Here is a 26,921-nt window from a genome sequence, read left to right as displayed (position 1 = left end):
TAATAAAGAATGTTTTCAAAGTCAAAAAATCCATTTATTGAAAAGAAACACAAGTGCTTGGGAAACAGAAAGGGCAAGGGAGTGGGGTGGGGAACGGTACAATCACAGATTTACATATGTCCTGTTATACTCAGCCTTCCTGTCTGGAGTGCTGTGCAATGAATGCTGCACTTCAGGATGGCTATACTGCATGGTAAGGGGGGTTGAGTGCAGTGGGTAAGAGTCATAGGTTTCTGGGCTGGGTGGTGAAGCTACAGGTGGTGGAGAGAGCTGCTAGCAGTAAGAACCCGGATGTTGGGGAAAGTGGGTTGGAGGTTACATGGGGGCACAAGGGAAAGTTTTGGGACAAAGGCTGCGGGGGGGATGGGTGAGGTAGTGCTCCGCCTGCATGGCTACGAGCTCCAGGATAGAGACCGCTTGGTGCTCCGTTATGCTTATCAGCCCATCCGTGCTTTGCTGCCAGAGCACCGCGCTTTTGTGTCGGCGCTCCTTATTCTGCTGGTGGCATCTCCTTTCAGTGTCCCTGAAACTGCACTTTTTGATTTTCATTATTTGAATGCTGCATTACTTCATGCAACATGTCTTCCTTGCTTCTACATGGCCTCTTTCTGATTCTTTGGAGTCTTTCAGCTGGTGATAACAGGGATGGCTGAGATCTCAAGGTTGCATCTGTAAAGGCAAAATGCAACACTTAACAGAGGCAGCATTGTTCACACCAGACAGAGCAATGATTCCCCCGTACTTAAGGGCAAGCAAGTCTACATAATAGCATAATTTGCCATTCCCAAAGCATGCGCACATAACCCACAGGAGCCCCAAAATGGTGAGTAAGCATAGGGTCAAGCGTGACTGATTGTTTCACGGCTGTACTGTCCTCTGGGTTTCTGTGTCTTGGGGAGAGCCAGCAGCAGCAGGGGGCCCCTATACTGAACACTATCCCCACATTTTCCACAGGAGTTTGACCTGGAAGATATCTCGCTGCTGAGGGTGACCTGGGAAGCAAGGGAGGGTCTTCTACTGCAATGCGGATTCTGCCCTGGCCCATATGCATCAACGGTCCCCCCTCATGGCACAGGCAAGTTAGCCTTACTGGGACAAGGACCACAGTGGCTCTCCTGAGAAATCTGCGCAAGTGCATTGCCCAAGTTCTGGGTGCGACCTTTGAAGAGATCATTGAGGCCGATTACTGTGATGTGAGAGAGCATATCAACTCCCTATTTTGCATCTAGGCATGCATGTAGCCCTAACCCTCCTCACCCCAAGAGCCTGCACTGAATAACTTCCTTCCCAAAATAAAAGCTGCTTATCGGGAACCTCCTCTGGTGTTTGTCCTTCCCCAAGCACCGTCTGCCGTGACTAGCTACCTTCCTCCTGGCTTGAGAACAGCTCCTGGCTGCATGGATCTAGGGATTCTGGGGGGGGATCTTCCTCAGCCTCAGCACCCTCGTTCCCACTTTGCTCCTCCTGCCTTGTTGAACTTGGCTCTGAAGTGTCCATGGTGGTACTCAGAGTAGAGGTGGGGTCGCCCAAGTATTGCATTCAGTTCCTTGTAGAAATGGCAGATCGCAGGGGCAGCACCGGAGTGGCTGTTTGCCTCGCAGGTGGCATTCCGCAGCTCCTTCACTTTAACCCTGCACTGCAGTGTATCCCAGTCATGGCCCCTTTCCATCATGTCCCTTGATATCTGCCCGAAGGTATCATAATTCCTACAGCTAGAGCGCAGCTGGGACTGAACAGCTTCCTCCCCACAAACACTGATGAGGTCCAGCACCTTGCCACTGCTCCATACTGGGGATCGCCTGGCACATGCAGGCATGGTCACCTGGAAAGATTCGCTGAGAGCACTCCAAGCCTGGCTGAGCAAACAGGAAGGGGGATTTTCAAAATTCCTAGAGAATTTAAAGGGCGGGTCTGATGACCAGAGTGGCTAGAACAGGCATTGTGGGACACTTCTGGAGGCCAATCAGAGTGTACCAACAAACCAGGGTGTCCACACTGCTGCTGCGGCGCTCCAGTGGGGGCGCACAAAACTTTATTCCACTCACCGAGATGGAGTGCCAGGAGCGCTCTAGCCACGGAGTCAGAGCGCTCTATGCGCCTTGCCAGTGTGGACAGGTAGTGAGCTAGTGCGCCGGGGGCTCCTTTAATACACTGTAACTTGCAAGTGTAGCCAAGCTCAGAGTTGCTGCCACCTGCACTGCTGGGATAGGGGAAGCCAGCAGGAGTTGGGCTGAGAGTGGTGGTGTGGCTTGGTGTTTTCAGATCAGCATGGATCTGTAGGCTGCTCTTGCCACGGGCACAGATAGCCCAGAACACTTTTGAGTAAAAGCCCTGAGACTTTATAACATTCATGCTAGCAGCAGCATAACCAAGTCAGTGGGCATATTTGGTTATCACTCCTTCCGTGGAGCAAGGGGGTTACAAGATGCAGAGGAGTTAATGCTACACAAAGCAGTTTGCACCAGACACTACTGCAGGTTTGCTAGAAAATTATCCACAATTGGCGCTTGACAGCTTCACCAACTCTCTTTTCAAGTACCTGTGCTATCCCAAGGCCCAGAACACACGTTCTGTATTTTCTTCATTTCAATTAACACACCATGGGTGTGTTGTACTATGTATATGCATTGCTGTTCATATATGTGGCAGGCTGGTGACTATGTGGCTTTAAGTTACATGTAAGTGATTTATACATGCATCTTACTTTCGGTGCATAGCAGGTAGAATATTAAAAAAATAATATACTTCACATCTACATTTTTAGTGTTTGTGTTTTGTGTAAAAAAAAAAAAAGGGAGAAATATAAAAAGACTCAGACTTGAAATGTGGCACCTTAGAGACTAACATTTATTTGAGCATAAGCTTTCGTGAGCTACAGCTCACTTCATCGTAATGCATCCGATGAAGTGAGCTGTAGCTCACGAAAGCTTATGCTCAAATAAATTGGTTAGTCTAAGGTGCCACAAGTACTCCTTTTCTTTTTGCGAATACAGACTAACACGGCTGCTACTCTGAGACTTGAAGTGTTAACTCCTAATCAGGGTTTATTCACAGCCTAGAAATATCCCACTTGACAGCAAGACAGACAGTTTAAATTCAATTCAGTAAAACTTTATTGGCAGGACAAATAGGACACAAATATCATCAGCATGTAAAGGAAAAAAAAAAAAAAAGAATACTGACAAAGTGCTCCTGCATTTCAGCCTTATTCAAAACTAGAAACAAACAGGGCCTGATCCTCCAGTCAGCCCACTGTAACTCCACTCACTTCAATAAAGTTATTCCTCATTTAAACTGGTATGAGAAAATAATCAAGCACTCATGGCACGATAGTAACATGAGCATTTAAAATCCTAGAAATGGTCCTATGCTTGTTAAGTAGTTAGCTAGCTTGTAAGCACCAGTAAAAAACAAGAAAAGTCCCTCCTTGACAAGTTTGCATTTCCATACCTGTAGGTCCTCTACACTCTCAGTAAAATCAATGGGAGTATTGCCACTGACTCTTGTAGTTGTAGGATTGCACCACCCTGTAGTTCTGCTGAGCTAGAAGTTACATGAGTGGAACTACAAGTGCCTTCTTATTTCAAACAAGTCTCTTGTAATTACCGATTAAAATAAGTGGCCAGTCCCATTACCCACATATAACCCACTAGAGCACATATGGCTAAAATGGCACACAGCCATGTCAATATCAGATTCTGAATTGTAGTGTAGTTACATGATTCTTGATTGGCATCTCTTTTCTTCTTCCATTTAGAATGTGGAGCTCTCAATAATGGCTTTCTATAGCCAGAGAAAGTCACTTAGTAATGCCTGCGTAAAGTAATCAATATGGAACAAAATAAATCATTAATACAAACTATTTGGCTTTGATGTTTGTATAAAAATTTGAATTCAAATAACTATTTCAAATCACAAACAAACAATCTAAAATCTGAATGTGTCCCATTCTTTAAAAAGACTAAGACTGCAATAAAATGCCAACTTTTCATGTGAGTGCTTGATGTCAATTAAAAGACTTATCAAATCCAATATTTCATTTTTAAAAATGGCTATCCTTACACTCCAAACTAAGTGTGCATCCAAGGATTTAATCTCTCCCAACCATATGAGACTCCTTGGGTCTATCAATACGAAAGAGAAGTTCTGCAGGCAAAAAATATCCCAGATACTGCACACTATCTGGCGTAGTGTCATTATGGTAGTGTCCTCCTTCACCATGGTGACTGAAACAATGGGTGTGCTCCACTCGCAGATCAAACCCCTAGAAAAAAAAGAGACAAGTTTATGTTATGTGAGCACATTTTCTTTTAAAGAAAGTATTTCAGTAATGCTACAGTATTTTGCAGTTAATATTGTATTTTTTCTTCCATGGATCTCGAAGTGTTTAACAAAAACATTTAAATTATTTAAAGACTTGCAACGTGAAGTAACCTAGCACACTCTCCATTTTATAGACTGGTAAACTGAGGCAAAGAGAGTTGCTTCCTGAGGTCACACTGAGACAGTGATAGAACTAGGAGTAGAATCTAGAAGTCCTGACTCCCAGTCCTCTACCCAGCAGTTCTCAACCAGGGGTCTGGGGCCCTCTGGGGGGGGGGGGGGGGGGGGCTGCAAGCAGGTTTCAGGAGGTCTGCCAAAATAAGCCAGAGAGCAGGGCCAGCATTAGACTCCCTGGGGCTCAGGGTAGAAAGCTGAAGCCCAAGCCATGTGGGGCTGAAGCCAAAGCAACTCAGCTTTGCAGGACCCCCTGTGGTGGGGGGGGAGGCACAGGACAATTGCTCTTCTTGCTACCTCTTAACGCTAGCCCTGGCTTTTAATCTACTAGACACGCAGAAAAACAGTTATTGTGGCACAGATGGGCCATGGAGGTTTTCATAGCATGTTGGGGGGGGTCCTCAAAGAAAAAGGTTGAGAACTCCTGCTCTGCACTACAACACACAACAGTTCTTCCATGCAATCAAGTTGTTCGAAGCCAGGCTCTTGTATTTGTGTTGAGGTAGGTACTATGGGCCCACAAATCAGAGATTAGGGCCCCATTGGGCCACACACAGTACAAACACAGCAAAAAGATAGTGTCTGGCCCAATTTTGAGAGGTAACAGGTAGGTACTGACAGGAGGAAGCACAGGTAACAATAAGATGATAACGAACTATATGATAAGTGTTGGATTCTGCACATCAGCTGCCTAAATGAAGAAGTTCCCATTGGCATAATGCTATTTGCCTTCTAGAGATACAATACATTATTATATTGCAAAAATATTACTGCGATTAGGCCTAACAGCTAAGTTAGTGGCACGCTGAGACTACTAGCTATCCATTTTATTATTATTTGTATTACCATAGTACCCAGGAGCCCTCATCACCAGGACCCCACTTTGCTAGGCACTGCGCAATACACATTCCATCCTTTTGTCTGTTTTTCCTTTCTTTTGCATCTTGTCACTCTCAAATTGTGAACTTTCTGGGACAGAGACAGTCTTTGTACAAACAAATAGTGCTTAGTACAACGGGCCCTGGTTCTTGATTTCTCTGGGCACTAATTTAATACAAATAAGAAGCAGCAATCATTATATAAAAACAGCACCTACATGTCAGATGCTTTCATTCAGCTGTTGATATATGTCCACTCCTATAGTACTCATCACTAGCTTTTGGGAAACTATATGCAATTGAGCACTGGGCCCAAAGACTGCCACATAGAGACCCAATGGAGTAAGGCACTTGAGCATGGGCAAACCAACACCATGTCCCACTAATGTGCCCACCACTTGGCATAAGTGTTTTTTAAATTGTTATGCATTTTTTAAAAAGATATACAAAATATGGATGGATAATATTTTTTTTACTATTGAATTTAGTGCTTGTGAAATATGCTCAGTCTATACTTGGATATCCAAGGCTGTAAGGCTCTGATTTGCCCACACTACAAATACAGTGCAGTGCTAATAGCAACTTCCCCACATAGCACTGCCAAAGTGTCCCAACCCATTTCTGAATGGGCCACATGAAGGTAAGGATAATTCAGTCTCCATCCCCTTTCATTCCTTGGTCTCTCTTCTGAGTGCCAAATAGATGTCAAAATTAATGCAAGTTGTGCTGGTTGTTTTGGGATGCAGACACCTACACCCAAGGAACTGGACTGGGAACAAACATTTCACTCTTGTTATTGAGCATGCCTCAGCAGTCAGTCACTATTGTCCTAGGTTTAATTCAAACCAGTGAAAAGTTAAAGGCTTAGTTATATTCTATTACCAATCCCCTGAGCCACCCATTCCAAACACCTCAAAGACTTTAATATAATCCATAAACAATTCCCATTCTTGAACAGAAAAAAATAAACACAAACAAATCCAAGACAGAATCATTACACATCAAGTTAGTTACTCATAGACTAACACAAAATAGTGACTTACTGGATCTCTGGAAATTAGTATTGGCTGACATATCAACGGAGCCTTCATTTCAAAAAAATGGAGCCAATTATTCACTTCCTCATCAGTGTTTAAAGGACAGGCAGAAAATTCTGGGGGCTATAAAAAAGCATCATCAATTGAATGGAGATACTAGGACCAAAACTTTTCTCTAAGCTACTTTTCTTCACTAACCCTAAATTCTTTTCTGCTCCCTATTTCTTCTTAACCAGCAAAAGCAGTATCCACGATTGTTTCTCTATTCAGAATGATAAGCTTTTACCCAATGGCTGCCTCCACTGCCATTCCTTGGGTACCAAATGGGGAATTCTTAGAATCAGGTAACCTGTATCCACATGTTACATTTGTCCAATCATGTTGGGATCAGGACTATGTCAGTTTCAACTGTGTTTGAACACAGCTGAAACTCACAGGATTCTGGCATGTTTTCTTCAACTGATGCCGACAGATTTTTTTCTGAGAAGAACATTAGCCAAAACTGTGATTACAATTGTAACAGGAATAGCAATCTAGACCATTATTTTATTATCCCTATCCACTTTAGTCATGGAAATCATAATAGAATTAGGGCTGTCAAGCAATTAAAAAACTGAATCATGATTAAGCGCGCTGTTACACAACAATAGAATACCATTTAAATATTTTTGGATGTTTTCTACATTTTCAAATATATTGATTTCAATTAGAACACAGAATACAAAGTGTACAGTGCTCACTTTATATTTATTACAAATATTTGCACTGTAAAATACAAAAGAAATAGTATTTTTCAATTCACCTCATACAAGTACTCTGGTGCAATCTCTATCATGAAAGTGTAACTTACAAATGTAGATTTTTGTTTATATAACTGCATTCAAAAACAAAACAAAACAATGTAAAACTTCAGCGCCTACAAGTCCACTCAGTCCTACTTCTTGTTCAGCCAATCGCTCAAACAAGTCTTGTTATAATTTGCAGGAGATAATGTTGCCCACTTCCTGTTTACAGTGTCACCTGAAAGTGAGAACAGGCGTTTGCATGGCACTGTTGTAGCCAGTGTCGCGAGATATTTGTGTACCAGATGCACTAAAGATTCCTATGTCCCTTCATGCTTCAACCACCATTCCAGAGGACACGAGTCCTTGCTGATGACGGGTTCTGCTCGATAATGATACAAAGCAGAGTGGACTGATGCATGTTCGTTTTCATCATCCAAGTCAGATGCCAACTGCAGAAGGTTGATTTTCTTGTTTGGTAGTTCGTGTTCTGTAGTTTCCGCATGGGAGTGTTGCTCTTTTAAGTCTTCTGCAAGTATGCTCCACACCTCATCTCTCTCAGATTTTGGAAGGCACTTCTGATTTTTAAACCTTGGGTCCAGTGCTGTAGCTATTTTTAGAAATCTCACATTGGTACCTTCTTTATGTTTTGTCAAATCTGCAGTGAAAGTGTTTTTAAAAATGAATATGTGCTAAGTCATCATCTGAGACTGCTATAACATGAAATATATGGCAGAATGCAGGTAAAACAGAACAGGAGACATACAGTTCTCTCTCTCAAAGTCAAAAATTTAATTAATGCACTATTTTTTTAAAAATGAGTAACATCAGCATGGAAGCATGTCCTCTGGAATGGTAGCCGAAGCATGAAGGGGCATACGAATGTTTAGCATATCTGGCATGTAGCTACCTTGCAATGCCGGCTACAAAAAAGTGCCATGTGAACGCCCGAGACATTGTAAATTGTAAACGCCAGTGACGACACTGTAAATAAGCAGCAGGATCTCCTGCAAATTGTAACCAAACTTGTTGGCTGAACAAGAAGTAGGACTGAGGGGACTTGTAGGCTGTGAAGTTTTACATTATTTTGTTTTTGAATGCAGTTATATAAACAAAACTGTACACTTTCACGATAAAGAGATTGCACTACAGTACTTGTATGAGGTGAACTGAAAAATACTGTTTCTTTTGTTTAATAAAATAATATAAAGTGAGCACTGTACACTTTGTATTTTATGTTGCAATAAAAATCAATATATTTGAAAATGTAAACATCCAAAAATATTTAATACTTTTAAATTGGTATTCTATTGTTTAACAGTGAGATTAATCGTGATTAATTTTGTGATTAATTTTTTTGAGTTAATCGCATGAATTAACTGCAATTAAATCGACAACCTTGATAATAAGTGTTGTAAATACCATTCCCAATGTGAATACAGCCTAAGGAACACAAATTCAAGACATCTGTTTCAGGAGTGTTATAGACACTGAGGACTCAGGAATGGTGCTTTTCTCCAAAGGGAAGCACCATTGGTAACATGTTTAGACCCACTTCTTGAAGAAAAAAAAAAAAAATCTATTACTCTGAAGAATTTTTTTAAAATTACCCTTTTAATTTTAGGTAGATGAAAGCAGCATGACAAGATGACAGGAATTCCATCGTTGACATTTGATAGGTTTGACAGAGACAAGAATCAGTGGAGACTTGTAAAAATTTAAACATTTCAGAAAGTTCTGCTTGTAAAATGGAAAGCGAATTCTGGTAACCATGCAAGCAAATACAATCAGTAAGAACTGTATAGCTATTGCATAAATATATTAAATACTTGTAATAGTTTATAAAATTTATAAAAAATTATAAATCTCTAAGTTAAACAATGATCAGAGATATGGTTTAATTGATTTTTTAATTATTTTTCACACTAGTCTACTGTTTGTTTCACTAAGTCCTTATACATCTCCATTTGTTTCTACAGCTTCTTTGTCCCAACAAAAGATGGGAGTATTAGGGTCAAGGGATATATAAATGTTGGTGTTTTTGTACTTTCCGTTTATCACTTTTCAGAAAGTGCACATTATTGCAAAAAAATTAAGTGCACTAAGTCTTTATATCCTGAACTGTCCTGCATCTTTATCTTTTAGAAATATAAAGAGCCTGAATCAAGAGCAACTTACCATGATATGAATCTTTGCTTTCCCCTTTTGAATGACAAATGTACCGCCTATCCCAACTGGTTTATCTCCATAGCATTTTTCTATAATTTGTCTCATACAGGTCACAAAGTTGTGCTGTCCAGTTCTTCCATTGGCTCTCACTTCAATAACCTGGAGAGTAGACATACATTTATCATGCTTATCACATGCTATAATGTTTTGTGAATGTTTGCTATGTACATCTTGTATTTCAACACTATGAAACACTCAACCTTGTATCCTATAATCTTTGTTAAAGTAAGTTCTCTCACAGGTGCTGCTTCCTTTGTATCCTTAAAATATTCAACAGGTTTTGTTTTGTGCATGTAAGAATCTGCTTTTCTGAAGTTATTTAGTCACACAACAGGCACAGCACATGAAACAGAGGTGTAAGCTTCCCTCTCCCACCCAACAGACCTCAAACCCATCATGAAAGACGACTCTCTCTAGGGATAAAAAGGTTGTTCAATTTTCATGCACCATTCGGTCGTTGCTTTTCTGTTGAGACCACCTAGTGCCAGTTATGTTGAGGGAGACACTTGTCCACCAAGAACTGAACTAAGACCACAAACCTCAGTTTACACAGGTCAATCAAGTTTCAGTCATTATCAACTTGGGCTGGATTACAATGGGTGATTTAAGGCTGAAAAGTTCCATATCCCAGTACCAATCCCCTGGGGAATCCACTCCCTCACATCAACTTCATTTTCTTGTGAAGGACATTATTTCTCTTGTGTGATTTTTGGCATTAATATTAACATCAGCATTCCCTGAAAGGAAAGGAACGCCTCAAACAAAGAAGTTTAACTTTAGCTACCACCTACTGAAGAAGTGACATTTTATCCAAATATGCACCTTGCCAGGTTGGCCCTGACTGGCATACAGGTTGGCCAGTAGTCCAAATTCACAGTCACTATATTTCTTGCTGTACTTCTCCAGGAGGCACCCTCCATCTGCAGGATTAATCTGAGCGGTGTAACTTGCATTTACAGCAGGCTTTTGTTCACTCTCAGCTTGAACAACTGGGATAAACTGAAAAGAAGAGAATGTAAAATTGCTCAGTTCTAGTCAGTTGATTTTATTACTAGGTAGATAGCATCCCAAGTTAGGGCCCAATCCTGAGAACTACAATAAAAGTTTCACCTCGCAGGATTAGGTCCATATAGATTAGCAAGACTCAACTATTTTAAAGGAAAACTCTCAATTTAAAATTGATTAAGTGTGAAACACATGTATTAAGGAATTTTCTCTTATCTAGGGATTTGAATTCAAGTTCTTGTATAAACAACAGAACACTAAATGGGAAAGTTTCTCAACGACGCAACCAATTTAACATATCACTGCAAGAGGCCCAGCTTAGTGATGATGACCAGGACTGAGCATTCAGCTTCTGTTAGAAAGCATTGAAATGAAAGAGTTTTCAGGTGGCATTTTCAAAAGTGTTCATACTATTAGGTTCCATAGACTTCAATAGAAGCAAAACTAGACCAACTTTGAGCGCTCTTGAAAATATCACCCTTAATGTTGTTGTAAGGCAAGGCCTATAATAATTTAAATGGTTCATTTGACTACTTACTTTTAAAATAAAAATATTTTCCTATTTAAATAAAAACATGTAGCGACTTTGAAAGTCTCTGAGTTACCATATTTAACTACCAAGAGCTAAATTCTCTCACTCCTACTGTGCATCAGGCTGTTAAGATGCCAGCTTTCAAATGATTTAGTTTTTTTCTTTGATTGTATTTCACTCACCTAGGAATATGTTTAGTCATGTACTCTTCTTTTAATTAGATGTAGCAATTAGAACATTTTTCATATTACACTGGAGTTTTCCATTCATCTCAAATAAAACTGCTTTCTTTATCTATTTCACCATGTAGGACAGATCAACTAAATCATGTTTTAACTGCTGATCCTTACCTGACCCTATAGCGCAAGTCTTAAAGCAAAAGTATATTGAATAACACAATTTTTTCCTCGTGATATTTAAAATGAGGACTAACACTGGGTATTTAAAGCAATTTACCACTCAGCTCCTTGGCATCCATTTTTTGCACATTTTTCCTCTTCTCTGGAATTAAAAATGTGACCAGCTAATTACAAATTTCAGTATAGCAACAACTAGAGGCCATTTCCTCTCAACTCCATAGTAACCATATGCTTTCCTGTAGAATTTATAAACACAAAAATGTGGTTTAGTATCTAAGTAATAAGTAACTTCTGGTAGAGACCTTGTCTTTATTATCTTTGTGAAGTGCCATACAAACTTGTGGTGCTACATATAAGTTATCAGTGTAGAAATGTTTGCTATATCAATGAAATACATTTGAGAACTTCTGCATGTTTATACATATTTACTGACCTCAGCATTTACTCCAAGAATCCTAGAGGACCCAGCTCCAGCTCCAAGAATGAAAGCTCCAGGCAATTCTATTTGCTTTGCAACAGCGTTCAGGTCATAAACCTGTACAAGAGACATACGTTTATGTACCTTTGACTTTCCTGCCTTGTAATTCTCATCTCAGCTACATTCCACTGCAATTTCTTGATGATTTTATCCAAATGCCATTTTTATTTGTTCAGATTGGTTTGAACACAGTCCCCAAATCTGAACAGCACTGGCATCTGGTCAAGTTCAAACTTAATGACTTGGGCACATATCCACCAATTTGCTGGACTGCAGTGTCTTCTTGCACAAGCTTGGCCACATCCTGTCTAAGGGCCAAATTACTCTCTCTGTGCAAGTGACACTGTTTAAAGCAAAAAATGAAAATATCCTTAAGTGATGTCACATAGAATCAGATTCTGGCAGGCCCCATGCTCTACCAAAAGAGAATGCATTAGCAACTATTAATGTGAACTCTTCTTTGGCCTATACCAACCCCATACACAGTCTGTTTTTACAAACAATAGTAATAATCAGCATGGAGGGCCATGGCTAGATGCAAGGGATAGGTAGCAAACAATACATAAACATACAGACCATGCCATGGACTCTAAGTAATTCCCTCCAACATCCCCTGTGACTTCTGTCAGTCAGCTTTTGAAGAAACAGCCACACTCTATTTAGTAGGTACCAGAAGAAGGACAACTTTTGCATGCAGTTTCTGCTGTGGAATTTCTGACATGTTCTTATGCTCAGAACAGGCCAGGATGCTTGGACCATAATGCTTTCGCAATGTAAGCCTATTTTTACAAATGGAATCCTGCAGCTTTCATTTGTCAGTGTTCGCCAGGATAGTATTTTAAAATATGACTACATATGCTTCTTTCTTTGGCAAATGCACTAAAAAGCCATGACTGTAAATTAACTCACTTTATCTTTTTGTACAAGAGGCACAAGATAAGGAACACCACCCACATCTGCTATTCTAGGATTCCCACAGATTCCTGGAACAAGAATAAGGCAAGTTAGCTTGTCAAGAGAATCTGTCTAAAATTCTGTGTACTGGAAGCATAATGAGACAAAGAATTTGTTCCTCAAAAGCTTCCTTTAAGTATTCAGAAAGTCTTTTAAATCAAGGGTTCTTAACCTTTTTCTTTCTGAGCCCCTTCTCCCCCCCACCCCCACCCCCAAGCCCCATGCCCATGCTTTAAAAACTCCATAGCCCACTTGTGCCACAGCAACTGTTTTTCTGCATATCCTGTAGATTAAAAGCCAGGGCTGGTGTTAGGGGTAGCAAGTAGGGCAACTACTTGGGGCCCCAAGCCACAGGGGCCCCTGTGAAGCGAAGTTGCTTGGGCTTCAGCCTCGCATGGTAGGGCTTGGGCTTATGTTTTCTGCCTGGGCCCCTGCGTGTCTAATGTTGGCCTTGCTCTTTGGTTTATTTTGGAGGACCCCCTGAAACCTGCTTGCAGACCCCCAGGGGGCCCCGGACCACCAGTTAAGAACCTCTGTTTTAAAATCACCATTTTTTTTTTCCTGAGTATTAAGATAAATTGGAGTTCTACAAATCAATGTAAAGTAGGCCTGAATTGGAAGAAAAACATACATAAAGGTAGGTTTCAGAGTAGCACCTGTGTTAGTCTGTATCCGTAAAAAGAAAAGGAGGACTTGTGGCACCTTAGAGACTAACAAATTTATTAGAGCATAAGCTTTCATGAGCTACAGCTCACTTCATTGGATGCATACAGTGGAAAATAAGGTATGGGTTCTCTTCTGAAAGCTAGCTAGCCAGCCTGTTTCAAAAGTACTACTGCTCTACAAGCACACACAAAATCTACTAGGCAACAATTGAGGAACACTGGTTCTCCAATGAGGCATAGTTCATAGCGTCATCATGCAAAGACAGCTGAAGGTACAGATATAAATGCTTTCACCTATCTTGTGTAGGGGCAATGGTGGGAGTTTAAATAAACAGACTGAGTACTTGGTATCTACATAGCCCCCTCAATCTGAGGATGTCAAAACCCTTAACATACAATAGAGAATTAAACCTGTTAGTTAAACTCATTTTACAGATGAGGAACAATGATGCAGAGCACTTGAGTGATTTGTTCTAGTCAGGTCACATCAAGCCAGTGGCAGAGCCAAGAATAAGACACGGCTCTCCTACCTCCCAGTCTTGTAGCTTATCCACAAGACCATTCTTCCTCTGCCATCATCTTCAAGAGTTTCTAATTATGAAGAATCAGCTATGAAATATTGGCAGTCATAACTTATGGTTAGAACAGTAGGTTACCTTTAACAGGGAAGTTGAAGGGATCATGAGTCAGATCAGGGCATTCTACTACAGAGACCTGGACATCAGCAAAGTTCTCTGTAAGCCCATTCTGCAGGACTAGAATAGAGTAAAAAAAAATTATTAGTGAGAAATTAGCTAGAGTTTGGCAAGTAATACACCACATAAAACACATATTTTAAGGTGCCAGTTCAGCAAGATACATAAGCACATGTGTCACTTTAAGCACATGAGCAATTCCATTAACTTAAGTAAGGCTAGTCACAAGCTCAAAGTTACGCATATGTTAATTACCTCACTGAATCAGGGCCTCAGAGAGGAATAAATCCTTCTCTGCTAACCTATCATATTGCTGAAGGACAGAAGGTTCTATTTTTTCTTTTTTAGAGGACAAAGACCAGGGAGGTTGGATAGGTGTGGGAATCCTGGGGGGCCTGTCAGGGGGCAGGGGATGTGGACAGGGGTCGAGGCAGTCAAGGAGCAGGGGGAGTTGGATAGGAAGTGGGGTCCGGGAGGGGATGGTCAGGGGACAAGAAGCGGGGTGGGGGGGTTGGATGGGTCAGAGGGGGGCAGTCAGGGGCCAGGCTGTTTGGGGAGGCACAGCCTTCCCTACCCGGGAAGAAAGTTCTTCCATCAGCATAATAAAAAAACTTCTGTGAGTGGCACAAGCTATGTTGGCAGGAAAAGCTCTCCCGCTCTGAACAGTGCTATGTCGTTGTAACTTATGTCACTCAGAGGGGGTTTATTCAAGTTCAAACTTAACCCATTCCTGGATTTGGCTTTATTGATAGACCCAACAACAGAAGATAAAATTCAGCCTATGCTTTCTCCTTAGGCCAGGCTGTTTCTAGAGCTTCCTGAAGGATTTCTCTGTCTCTGCCCCCTGTCCAGAGATTCATACTGTGATGGGTTCGGTCACAGAGATCCCCTTGGGACTGTCACCTGATGTGCTGAGACTACCTCTGAGCCCATTTTCTCTGCCAGTTTGGGCCTCCAGAACCCTGCCTTGTTGAGCCAGACACGCCAGTCTGCTCCAACAGAGACCCAGGGTCTGAACCACACGCCCCAAGCCTGCAGACTTAACTGAAAATAGCTTAAGAAGTGCTCTTGTCTCCAGCACCCAGCTCCCAATGGGATCCAAACCCCAAAGGAATCCATTTTACTCTGTATAAAGCTTATACAGGGTAAACTCATAAATCGTCCGCCCTCTGTAACACTGATAGAGAGATATGCGCAGCTGTTTGCTCCCCCAGGTATTACTTACTTACTCTGGGTTAATTAATAAGCAAAAAATAATTTTATTGAGTATAAAAAGTAGGATTTAAGAGGTTCCAAGTAAGTTACAAAGCAAAATAAAACAAAACATGCAAGTCTAAGCCAATACATTTAAGAAACTGAATACAGGTAAATCTCACTCTCAGAGATGTTCCAATAAGCTTCTTTCACAGACTAGACTCCTTTCCCCTGGTACAGTCCTTGTTCCAGCTCAGGTGGTAGCTAGAGAATTTCTCATGACTGCAGCCTCCTTTGTTCTGTTCCACCCCCTTATATAGCTTTGGCACAAGACAGGAATCTTATCTCTCTGGGTCCCCACCCTTCCTTCTAAATGGAAAAGCACCAGGTTTAAGATGGATTCCAGTACCAGATGACATGGTCACATGTCCTGTGAGACCCCAAGCCTTCATTCTTCCTGGCCTGACTCACAGGAAGGCTTGCAAGTAAACAGAGTTATTTACAACCAATTGTCCTAGTTGACGAGAGCCATCAATATTCCAAACCACCATTAATGGCCCACACTTTGCATAGTTAAAATAGGAGTTCAGAGTAACACTTCATATTTCTAGCTTCAGAACTAGAATGATACATTCATACAAATAGGATGAACACACTCAGTAGATTATAAGTTTTGTAATGATACCTTACAAGAGACCCTCTTCATAAAGCATATTCCAGTTACATTATATTTACACTTATAAGCATATTTCCATAAACATATGGAGTGCAGCATCTCACATATCCACCTCTCTCCTAGCCTGGTGGAGTTAAAGCCATTTGCCATAACGAGTCAGCAAAATTTACTTAGCAGTGTTATATGAGGTTTTAGCTCCTGCTAGGTGACTGGATCAGTAAGGAAGCTCTGAAAGGATCTTCACTGAGTCATTCCCCAAAGGTTGATGAGAGAGAGAGAAAATAAAAAGCAAAACAAAACTTTGGGTCTGACGGCCCAGCCAGGAAGGGGAAACTGATTTCCACTCTACTTCTGCTGCTGATGTAGGGACAAATTCAGCCTCCTGATCCTATCATGGTTGCTCTCCAAGTGCTCCACCCCATCTCACCCCCAATCCTATTGCAACTCCTGACCCCTCCTTGCCAAGCATTCAGCTCTGTGGGCAGCACTGGTTCAAGAGGCTTTGATCCTAGCACTGCTCCAAATCAGAACATGTAGTGGGTAAAAGTAGCACTCCCATGCAACCAGGGGGCTCTTGCCAAGATCTCAATCTTGCAATTTTTTGAAACTGCAAAGTAATGTGGGATGCAAGTGGGACTAACAAGAAACTACAGGTAGATTTTGGGTCTCGGTTGGAAGAAAAGCAACTGAAAACCATTGGGTACATGTCTAGAAATGTTCACTGTGGTGGCTATCCATTAATCTTATAACCTTTAGCGCAGTGGTTATAGCACTTGCCTCTCATATAGAGCATCCAGGTTTGAATCCCTACTCTGGAACCTAGACTTGAATTCAGGTTTTCCCTCCTCCAAATCCTACATTCATCTCCTACCTCCCAAGCGAGTGCCTTAATCAAGAGGTTAAAGAATTGTTCTGGGTCTCTTTGGCCCAATGAATATTAAGTATGTTTATAAAGTGGAACATCTTCAACAGGAGAGATTGTGAGCAATCCTTTCTAAAACAGTCTGTAGCCTAGTAGCCAGGATACTTCTCCAGACAGATGGATCCGAGTTCAAATCCCTGCTCCAGAGTAGGGATTCAATTATGGAGCCTCCCATTTCCCAAGCAAGTGTCCAATCATTGGGCTGAAGGTTATAAATGGGATGGATGCACAAACACAGTTTGCGGTCTTAGAATAATTCAGATGGGAAAAACTGTATCAGGTCAAAGCCAGCCTCTACCCAGCTCTATTTAGGACACAGGAGCAAAGAGCACAATACAAAATTTAGTTATTTCTTATTGCAACAACTTCCATAACACTATAAATTGCATTACTTACCCCCAGAAAGTTCCTCTAGACTTGGGACATGAAGAGCAAACTTTTCAACTTTGGTCATTTTCTATTTCTTTCAGCAAAATGGACAACTGATTTATAGATTCTCTGCTGAAGAGATCAGAGTACACCAGGCACTGAGACTTACTGATCTGTGAACAAACACCATGGTTTACTGATTAAAAAGGGCTTGCACAGCTGCATCCTACTTTTTGATGTGGAGGGTTTTTCCCCCCAATTTCAATTAAGCATTACCTCTGTTCCCCTAAAAAATCAACCCAGGGTCACACTTGTATTAATTTTACTACAATGCAGCTGTTAGGTCAGACAGAAAAGGGAAGGAGCTTATTTATACGCCGCATGCATATTCACATTCAGCGCATTCATATCCCCATATACCCACACACTTACACAGGTGGAGAGTTACCAGAGACAGCATGGGAAGCCAAGAAGCCGAAGTGCGGTAGATCTGGTGTGTCCAACAGCAGTCACGGATCTGGGCTGGTGAACAGGTCAAGGAGCAGCAGCTTGTGTGCACGGCTACTTCCTTTTATTTTAGAAGTGGGTGCTCCTGTCACGTACACTGAGTTTTTCTTCTATGTCCATCACCGAGAAGCATTCCCAGTCCCTGTTCCTTTCGTGGATCTTTTCTTTACAGCACTCCGTGATTGCCTTCTCAGGGCAGATTACATCAGACGCTCCTGGCTCTTTTCTCCTTGCAGTCCCCCATACACTTTCTTGTTCACACCCCCTTATCTTCCACACACACACTCCCTTGTTCACACTCTCTCTGATTGCGTGATGGGATATTACAAAGCTTGGCAGTTCATACAAGTGGTAACTTGAAAAGGTTACAGAGCTTGGAAAGGTTACAAAACTTAAAAGGCTATGGTAACAATAACTGAAGTTACAAAGTCTGCAACCTTGTTGCAGACCTTAATGATACAAGTTACAGATCTTACAGTCACATTTGAGCGGCAGCTTTACATAACATTAAGAATACATAAATTACAGTAGACTAGACTTTTTGCTTCAAGTGAGATTGTGATGTATGTGTTTATAATGCTAATTTCCTCATATGTTTTGGAATGACAACATGCATAGCATGCAGTTCTAGAGAGAATTCAGAGCACTGTATCCATAAAGACTTAGTCCCAAGCCTGTAACTGGGTCTGTGTAATCAGGCCCCTGACTTCAAAGGGCTCTGCATACATGCAGCTGTTTGCCCAGGTGGAGCCAGTTATAAGATTGGGGCTTTAATTTGTTTTTCTATGAAAGCTTCTTAAGGGACATAACCTGTCACATATTAACCATCCACTTCTGCACAATGCAAGTTTTAATTTAATTTAAAAAAACATGTTTCCAGTCTTTATGGTCACCAGTATTACTTTTCAAAAGTGAGCCCATAGTCTTCCTGAGTCCGCAGACACACAGGGGCACAGCAAAGATCAAAGAGTGGGGAGAGGCAGGTGAGCATACTTTATAGCAACAATTTCCCAAGTGAAAGGAGAAAGCTGCTTACTAAGGACTGATCCAACGCTCAGTGAAGTCAATAAAAGACTCTGATTGACTTCAGTAGGCTTTAGATCACATGACTTTTCATCACAGAACAAGGAAATCAGAAGGAAGCAGAACAGTGATTCCCTACCACCCCTATGAAAAACCTCTATTCTTCACCCCAATAAAAGTAGCAAAAATTAAGTAAAGGAGTACTTGTGGCACCTTAGATACTAACAAAAAGCTCTCGAAAGCTTATGCTCAAATAAATGTGTTAGTCTCTGAGGTGCCACAAGTACTCCTTTTCTTTTTGCGAATACAGACTAACACGGCTGCTACTCTGAAACTTGTCAAAAATTAAGTGACTCACTTTTTTCAACTTTCTCTTCCTGACCAATGCCTTCAGTAGCCAAGCTGTTTTGGGGATTGTTAGCTGAGGGGGCACAGCCCTTGGGAAGCTAGATGTGTCTGATTGACTGGGCTTCTGCTGAAAAGCCAGCTGAAATTTTTTTCTCTTCTACGCTGCAGAAAGCAACTCAGGAGGAGCTGTATCTCTTCAGCAGGTGGAGGATTCCCTTACCTTCTCAGGTCAGGAGTTGACAGCTCAATAATTAGAGTTGATAGGTAATGTAATACAAAGCCAGGAAAGCATTCAAAGAGTAAAAAAATACGTAGCTTGTGTTTGAGGTTGTGGGGGGGAAAAAAGCCAGTGAGGAATGAAAAAGTGTGAGGGGGTATTTAGCCAGAGCAATTAACCAACTAGATGACTTTAGTAGCAACATTTTGAATAGACTTGAAAGGGGGCCAGATTGTATTTATCAAGAACAGAAAGGAGGATGTGGCAATAGTCAAGACACAAAGTGACAGGGTGTGGACAAGAGCTTTAGCAGTGTGGAGTGAGAGACTAGGTCAGATCTCAGAAACGTAGGATGCAGTGAGTGTGCAGAAGTACTACTAGGTGGCTAGGAAGATGGCAGAGCTGTAGAAGGAGACAGTCTATTTTGTAGTGGAGGAAGTCTGCATGGTCACAGCAGGACTTCTGTGAAGATGATCAGCTGGTGGAGAGCAGGAACAGAAGGAACAGATGCTGGGGGGTCAGTCAGGTTTTGAGGTTGCTTGAATGGATGAACTTTGCAAGGGAGGAGATGGTCGAACAAGTCAAGGATGGTGGAAAGTGTGCGGTGGAGAGAGTTAATGGTTGACACAATGAAGACGGGTGAGAGGGAGAAGAGGACTTGGAGAAGAGAAGAGAATAGGTTGATGGACTGGGAGGCGAGGAAGTAGGGAAAGGAAGAGGGGCCAGGTGAGTAATACTGAAGGAGACCAAGTAGTGGCTAGATAAGGAATTTTGTGATGTAGAATGAGCTGATCTGGAGCTGCTGGTCAAAGGACGATGCGAGGATAAGGAGACAGGAAGTTAAAGGGTCAGGCAGGAATTTTATCTGTACAAATGTTCTCAATTATGCAGTTTCCATCCTATCTTCATAAGATCCCTGACTGACCAGAAACTTTGTTTTTGTTCCCTTGAGTGATAAGTTTCTGTATATTAGGGACAGTCTGTGTGTCAATGCAGATCTGCTATGAGGAGAGACAGGGACACAAAAAAGATCCCCTTCAGGGCAGTAATTCTCCAAAGCAAAATACAACTCTGAAATGTACAGTCCTGCTAAATTTATCCATCTGCCTGATTGCAGGGTTTCTCCATATTTCAGCAAAGTCATTGATGTGCTGCCAAATCTACAGCTGAATGTGTGTGATGCTTCCCATCCCTTCACAGCTATGCTCATGGATAGACAACTTTGCCAAGCAGTAACGGAATGCACCTAATTATGCACTAGGCAGTACCAATACTGCCATTCAGAACCGTAAGGCGAGCAGAGAAAAGATCAAGAATCATGTCAATTTTATGCTATTGCTGCTTTTCCAAAGGTATGAGCACCTACTGAGTTCCAGGGGTGGCCAGGCACAAGCCTGCCCACATCTGAAGGCCCCGCCCGACCCTAAGAGGATGAGCTACTGAACCCAGGGCTCAAGCAAGTTCAGGGGACAACAAATGAAAAACAGGGACAGGAGTGAGACCATAGGGCCAAAATCAGGGATCCAGAAGGGGACACTGAGCAGATAACCCTGGACAGCACCCACCGCTCTTCGAAGGTATCTAGGGAGCCAGCAGACACAGCCCAGAGAAACTCTGTCCGAATGTGTGATTGAAGGGAGGAGCAGAAATAGTGGCCAGTGCCAGAAGGAAGTTGATGAGGGGGTCTCCTGACTTCATGGGACCACCAATGAGAGGTGCATAAATTAGGAGGTGTGGGGAAAAGTGCAGGCAGAATCTAAGGAGAAAGCTCTGGAGGAGCCGGAAAAGGGGCTGCAACCCGGCGTACTTGCAGTAGATGTGCAGTGGGGTCTCTCACGCCTCAGAAGAGGCAGATGGCAGAGAGAGGGGTAAACCGTGCCAGGTACATGATCCAAATGTATGAGCAGCAGCAAAGGCAGGCTCTGTTGTTATGAAATAGTGAAGAGGATAAAACGGAGGCTGGGGAGCGTAGTGGAGAATAACCCCTGTGGGAAGAGAAGCCTTGGGAAGAGATGAAGTAGGAGCTTCAAATTTATCTGAACAAGTCACAGGTTGCTCTAAATGGTGCAAGGGCAACTACCTAGGGCTTGTCTACTTAGTTTTTGTTCCTATTAACCATATCACTTTATAAACCAATATAATTAAATTGCTGTAAAGCCCTAGTTTGGATGCCTTTCCACCAATGAACACCTTCATGTTGGTATAGCTTATATCAGTAGTTAAATGGGTATATATAAACAGGGTGAGGGTGTGTGTGCACAAGCCACTAGTAGAAAACCCCGCAATGCAAGGTTACAAAGAAGTAGGGCTTCTCCTGAGGGAAAAACACCACAACTTGCCTTTCACAACTATGATTGACTAGCAGATTTAGTCCTCTGGCTATTAAATGTAATTTTTTCCACACCTTGTTAATACAGGAGTAACAGTAAGCCACAAATACTAATGAATGAATTTTTCCATAAAATATGTATATACTTACCATTTCAGTCAATTTTTAGTACAAATAAAATGCAGTACCGTATTCCAATTCAAAGTACAAGTCAGTGTATTTGATGGGCTCTTCTCTTCTTTCCTTCCTCATTGGAATGTTTTGGTGTACAAATGAGACATGCCCTGTGCAGTAACTTCCACCCTGGAGCAGCAGTAGAATTGGAATGGTCTTGGCTAGACTTTTTGGGGAATTGTTATGGGCTGGTGATTTTACTTAATTGACTCTAATAGGGCTCAGTGTAAGGGAGTTAGGGTCTACCCATGTGGATTCATTTGCAGACCAGGGCCTAAAAGACAGATCCAGAGTAGTTATGGTGCACTGGAAAAAATTAAAATGAAGCAGTAACTTAAAGGGCATTTTAAAAAGTAATTAATAAACTCATCAGAGCCAGGAAAGCAACAGTCCCTTCTCTACAAAACATCAGAACAGCCATCCTGGGTCAGACCAATGGTCCATTTAGCCCAGTATCCTGTCTTCTGACATTGGCCAATGCCAGGTGCTTCAAAAGGAATGAACAGACAGGTAATCATCAAGTGATCCATCCCCTGTTGCCCATTCCTAGCTTCTGGCAAACAGAGGTTAGGGACACTTCAGAGCATGGTTTTGCATCCCTTCCCATCCTGGCTAATAGCCATTGATAGACCTATCCTCCATGAACTTAACTAGTTCTTTTTTAAACCCTGTTACAGTTTTGGCCTTCACAACATCTCTGGCTGTTCACAACAACTCCTAAAGAGTTCCACAGGTTGACTCTGCGTTGTGTGAAAAACTACTTCCTTTAGTTTGTTTTAAACTTGCTGCCTATTAATTTCATTTGGTGACCCCTAATTCTTGTGTTATGATAAGGAGTAAACAACACTCCCTTATTTACTTTCTCCACACCAATTGTGATTTTCATATCCCCCTGGGTCATCTCTTTTCCAAGCTGAAAAGTTCTAGTCTTATTAACCTATTCTCATATGGAAGCTGTTCCATACCCTAATCATATTACAGGTTTCAGAGTAGCAGCCGTGTTAGTCTGTATTCGCAAAAAGAAAAGGAGTACTTGTGGCACCTTAGAGACTAACAAATTTATTAGAGCATAAGCTTTCGTGAGCTACAGCTCACTTCATCGGATGCACTGTAAGGAGAGTGATCACTTAAGATAAGCCATCACCAGCAGGAGGGGGGGGAAAAGGAGGAAAACCTTTCATGGTGACAAGCAAGGTAGGCTAATTCCAGCAGTTAACAAGAATATCAGAGGAACAGTGGGGGGTGGGGTGGGAGGGAGAAATACCATGGGGAAATAGAAAAGGAGTACCCGTGGCACCTTAGAGACTAACAAATTTATTAGAGCATAAGCTTTCGTGAGCTACAGCTCACTTCATCGGATGCATTTGGTGGAAAAACATGTAGGTAGGAATAGCGGTCAGTAGGTTTCCGATATAGGGTGGTGTTTATGTGACCATCGCTTATTAGCACCGTAGTGTCCAGGAAGTGGATCTCTTGTGTGGACTGGTCCAGGCTGAGGTTGATGGTGGGATGGAAATTGTTGAAATCATGGTGGAATTCCTCAAGAGCTTCTTTTCCATGGGTCCAGATGATGAAGATGTCATCAATGTAGCACAAGTAGAGTAGGGGCATTAGGGGACGAGAGCTGAGGAAGCGTTGTTCTAAGTCAGCCATAAAAATGTTGGCATACTGTGGGGCCATGCGGGTACCCATCGCAGTGCCACTGATTTGAAGATATACATTGTCACCAAATGTGAAATAGTTATGGGTCAGGACAAAGTCACAAAGTTCAGCCACCAGGTTAGCCGTGACAGTATCGGGGATACTGTTCCTGACGGCTTGTAGTCCATCTTTGTGTGGAATGTTGGTGTGGAGGGCTTCTACATCCATAGTGGCTTGCTAATAAGCGATGGTCACATAAACACCACCCTATATCGGAAACCTACTGACCGCTATTCCTACCTACATGCCTCTAGCTTTCATCCAGATCATACCACTCGATCCATTGTCTACAGCCAAGCTCTACGATATAACCGCATTTGCTCCAACCCCTCAGACAGAGACAAACACCTACAAGATCTCTATCATGCATTCCTACAACTACAATACCCACCTGCTGAAGTGAAGAAACAGATTGACAGAGCCAGAAGAGTACCCAGAAGTCACCTACTACAGGACAGGCCCAACAAAGAAAACAACAGAACGCCACTAGTCATCACCTTCAGCCCCCAACTAAAACCTCTCCAACGCATTATCAAGGATCTACAACCTATCCTGAAGGACGACCCATCACTCTCACACATCTTGGGAGACAGACCAGTCCTTGCTTACAGACAGCCCCCCAATCTGAAGCAAATACTCACCAGCAACCACACACCACACAACAGAACCACTAACCCAGGAACCTATCCTTGCAACAAAGCCCGTTGCCAACTCTGTCCACATATCTATTCAGGGGATACCATCATAGGGCCTAATCACATCAGCCACACTATCAGAGGCTCGTTCACCTGCGCATCTACCAATGTGATATATGCCATCATGTGCCAGCAATGCCCCTCTGCCATGTACATTGGCCAAACTGGACAGTCTCTACGTAAAAGAATGAATGGACACAAATCAGACGTCAAGAATTATAACATTCAAAAACCAGTTGGAGAACACTTCAATCTCTCTGGTCACTCGATCACAGACCTAAGAGTGGCTATACTTCAACAAAAAAGCTTCAAAAACAGACTCCAACGAGAGACTGCTGAATTGGAATTAATTTGCAAACTGGATACAATTAACTTAGGCTTGAATAGAGACTGGGAATGGATGAGTCATTACACAAAGTAAAACTATTTCCCCATGGTATTTCTCCCTCCCACCCCACCCCCCACTGTTCCTCTGATATTCTTGTTAACTGCTGGAATTAGCCTACCTTGCTTGTCACCATGAAAGGTTTTCCTCCTTTCCCCCCCCTCCTGCTGGTGATGGCTTATCTTAAGTGATCACTCTCCTTACAGTATGTATGATAAACCCATTGTTTCATGTTCTCTGTGTGTGTGTATATAAATCTCTCCTCTGTTTTTTCCACCAAATGCATCCAATGAAGTGAGCTGTAGCTCACGAAAGCTTATGCTCTAATAAATTTGTTAGTCTCTAAGGTGCCACAAGTACTCCTTTTCTTTTTGCTAATCATATTAGTTGCCTTTTTCTGTACCATTTCCAATTCTTTTTTTGAGATGGGGAAACCAGATCTGCATGCAGTACACAAGATGTGGGTGTACCATGTTTTATAGAGGCAATATGAGTTTTTTAACCAAATTATTTATCCATTTCCTAACGATTTCCCAACATTCTGTTAGCTTTTTTGACTGCCACTGCACATTGAGTGGATGTTTTCAGAGAACTATCCACAATGACTCCAAGATCTCTTTCTTGAGTGGTAACAGCTAATTTAGACCCTATCATTTTATATGTATAGTTGGGATTATGTTTTCCAATGTGCATTATTTTGCATTTATCAACATTGAATTTCATCAGCTATTTTATTGCCCAGTCACCCAGTTTTGTGAGGTCCCTTACAAAACATAAAAGCAAAGTTTCAAATGAGAATGACTCAGTTCTGAAACTTCAGAGTAGCAGGCGTGTTAGTCTGTATTCGCAAAAAGAAAAGGAGTACTTGTGGCACCTTAGAGACTAACAAATTTATTAGAGCATAAGCTTTCGTGAGCTAAGGTGCCACAAGTACTCCTTTTCAGTTCTGAAAGTGAGTGGATAAGTGAATAAACATACCTGTATATCAATCTCCCCTCTGTTTTTTCCACCAAATGCATCCGATGAAGTGAGCTGTAGCTCACGAAAGCTTATGCTCTAATAAATTTGTTAGTCTCTAAGGTGCCACAAGTCCTCCTTTTCTTCATACCCAGACAGTAAGGTTAATGCCTCATATAAAGAAAAGGAGGACTTGTGGCCCCTTAGAGATTAACCAATTTATTTGAGCATAAACTTTCGTGAGCTACAGCTCACTCCATCGGATGCATGCGTTGGAAAACACAGTGGGGAGATTTATATACACAGAGAACATATTTCACATATAAAGTGAACAAAGTACATTATATTAACAGCTGCAGTCTCCTGGTTCCATCTAAGCCTACTTCTGAGAAATAACAAACCCTCAGTAACAATCACAGCCTCACGCACGCTCTTTTAAACCTTTGCCCAAAAGGGGAGCTCCCGTTACGGGGGCAAGGTTGTGAAGCGGGCAATTAAAGGGCTGTAGCCAGGCTTTTCCCGTAGTACACCCTTAAGGATGTCACTTCCCTATCAGCCTTGCCCTTCCCCCCAGATCCGCCGCTTTCGGACCCCATCAGCGGCCTTGGCCGGGGCGCGGGTAAGGAATCGCCCAGCACAGGGGACCTGTGCCACCCTCCCTACCAGCGCGGTGGTGATCAGCTGTGCTCAGCAGCCCGCCGCTATTCTACTTACCAGAGCGCGGCCGGGCGCGGGCGCGGGCGCGGGAGGGGGAGGGGGAGGGGCTCCGCGGCTCTCCTGCACCGCAGCCGGGCTCTGTCTGCGCGCCCGCGCCTCTGCTCCCGCCACCGGTACAACGCGGGGAGCGCGGCAGCAACCCTCAGTGCCTCGCCTAAGATGGCGCTCGCGGAGAGCCCCTCTGCGCCCTTCTTCCCATCAGGGCCAGCCAGCTCTCGCGAGATCAGGCGCGCTATTTAAGAAGCCAAACAGCCGTCGCGCGGCCTTTGCCTCGGCCTCGCAGGGAGCGCGTAGGGGGACGGAGGGTGAGGTTCGTGGGGCTTCCTCCATCCGCTGCCATCCGCGGCGCTGGGCCCCTGGGCTGGGCGGGGACCCTCACGGGGGGGGCGGGGAGGATCCAGGGGTTTTGTTGGTGGGAGGTCATCGATTAGCTGCGGCAAGTTCTTGGGGTCTAAATGCAGCCCCGCGCCCCTCTAAGGGCTTGGGCGGTCTCTAGGTCCCCTCCCTGCCCCAGGGCCGGGGGGGGGAGGGGTGGGCGCCCCTCATTGGCTCGGCGGCATCATGGGATAAGGCGCGCTCGCCTAGGCGCCTGCTAA

At 42.8% G+C, this 26,921-nt stretch overlaps 2 protein-coding genes across 13 annotated transcripts in view; one reads left to right on the top strand and one right to left on the bottom strand.

Moving 5' to 3' along the window:
* Positions 1–16: 16 nt before the first annotated feature.
* C1H11orf54 (chromosome 1 C11orf54 homolog) lies at positions 17–26,505 on the bottom strand. 5 transcript variants are annotated; one of them, XM_043504155.1, is made up of 10 exons: positions 26,323–26,505; positions 17,300–17,445; positions 14,073–14,171; positions 12,707–12,780; positions 11,753–11,854; positions 10,246–10,422; positions 9,373–9,522; positions 6,419–6,535; positions 4,063–4,264; positions 17–669 (listed from the first exon to the last, which is right to left on the bottom strand). In XM_043504155.1, the coding sequence occupies exons 2-9, from the start codon at positions 17,355–17,357 to the stop codon at positions 4,091–4,093; spliced, it is 951 nt and encodes a 316-aa protein (XP_043360090.1). In that variant the 5' UTR covers positions 17,358–17,445; positions 26,323–26,505; the 3' UTR covers positions 17–669; positions 4,063–4,090. The 5 variants fall into 5 exon arrangements, with proteins under 5 accessions (XP_043360090.1, XP_038232676.1, XP_043360089.1 ...); XM_038376748.2 differs by lacking the exon at positions 17–669 and having other exon boundaries at positions 3,096–4,264; positions 26,323–26,503; XM_043504154.1 differs by lacking the exons at positions 17–669; positions 26,323–26,505 and adding an exon at positions 21,847–22,147 and having other exon boundaries at positions 3,096–4,264.
* TAF1D (TATA-box binding protein associated factor, RNA polymerase I subunit D) overlaps positions 26,498–26,921 on the top strand; it is a 29,920-nt gene continuing 29,496 nt past the window's right edge. For 6 of the 8 annotated variants that reach the window (XM_043504153.1, XM_038376725.2, XM_038376717.2 and 3 more), the window contains exon 1: positions 26,498–26,630. The gene's annotated coding sequence lies outside the window, so the exon portion shown is untranslated. Of the gene's footprint in view, positions 26,636–26,921 lie in introns of all 8 variants that reach the window. The other 2 variants (XM_043504151.1, XM_038376693.2) reach the window with 2 other exon arrangements.

This window comes from Dermochelys coriacea, chromosome 1, assembly GCF_009764565.3.
Source record: "Dermochelys coriacea isolate rDerCor1 chromosome 1, rDerCor1.pri.v4, whole genome shotgun sequence".
Lineage (NCBI taxonomy): Eukaryota > Metazoa > Chordata > Testudines > Dermochelyidae > Dermochelys > Dermochelys coriacea.
Note: the sequence above shows the minus strand (reverse complement) of the source record. Positions and strands in the feature narration are given on the sequence as shown.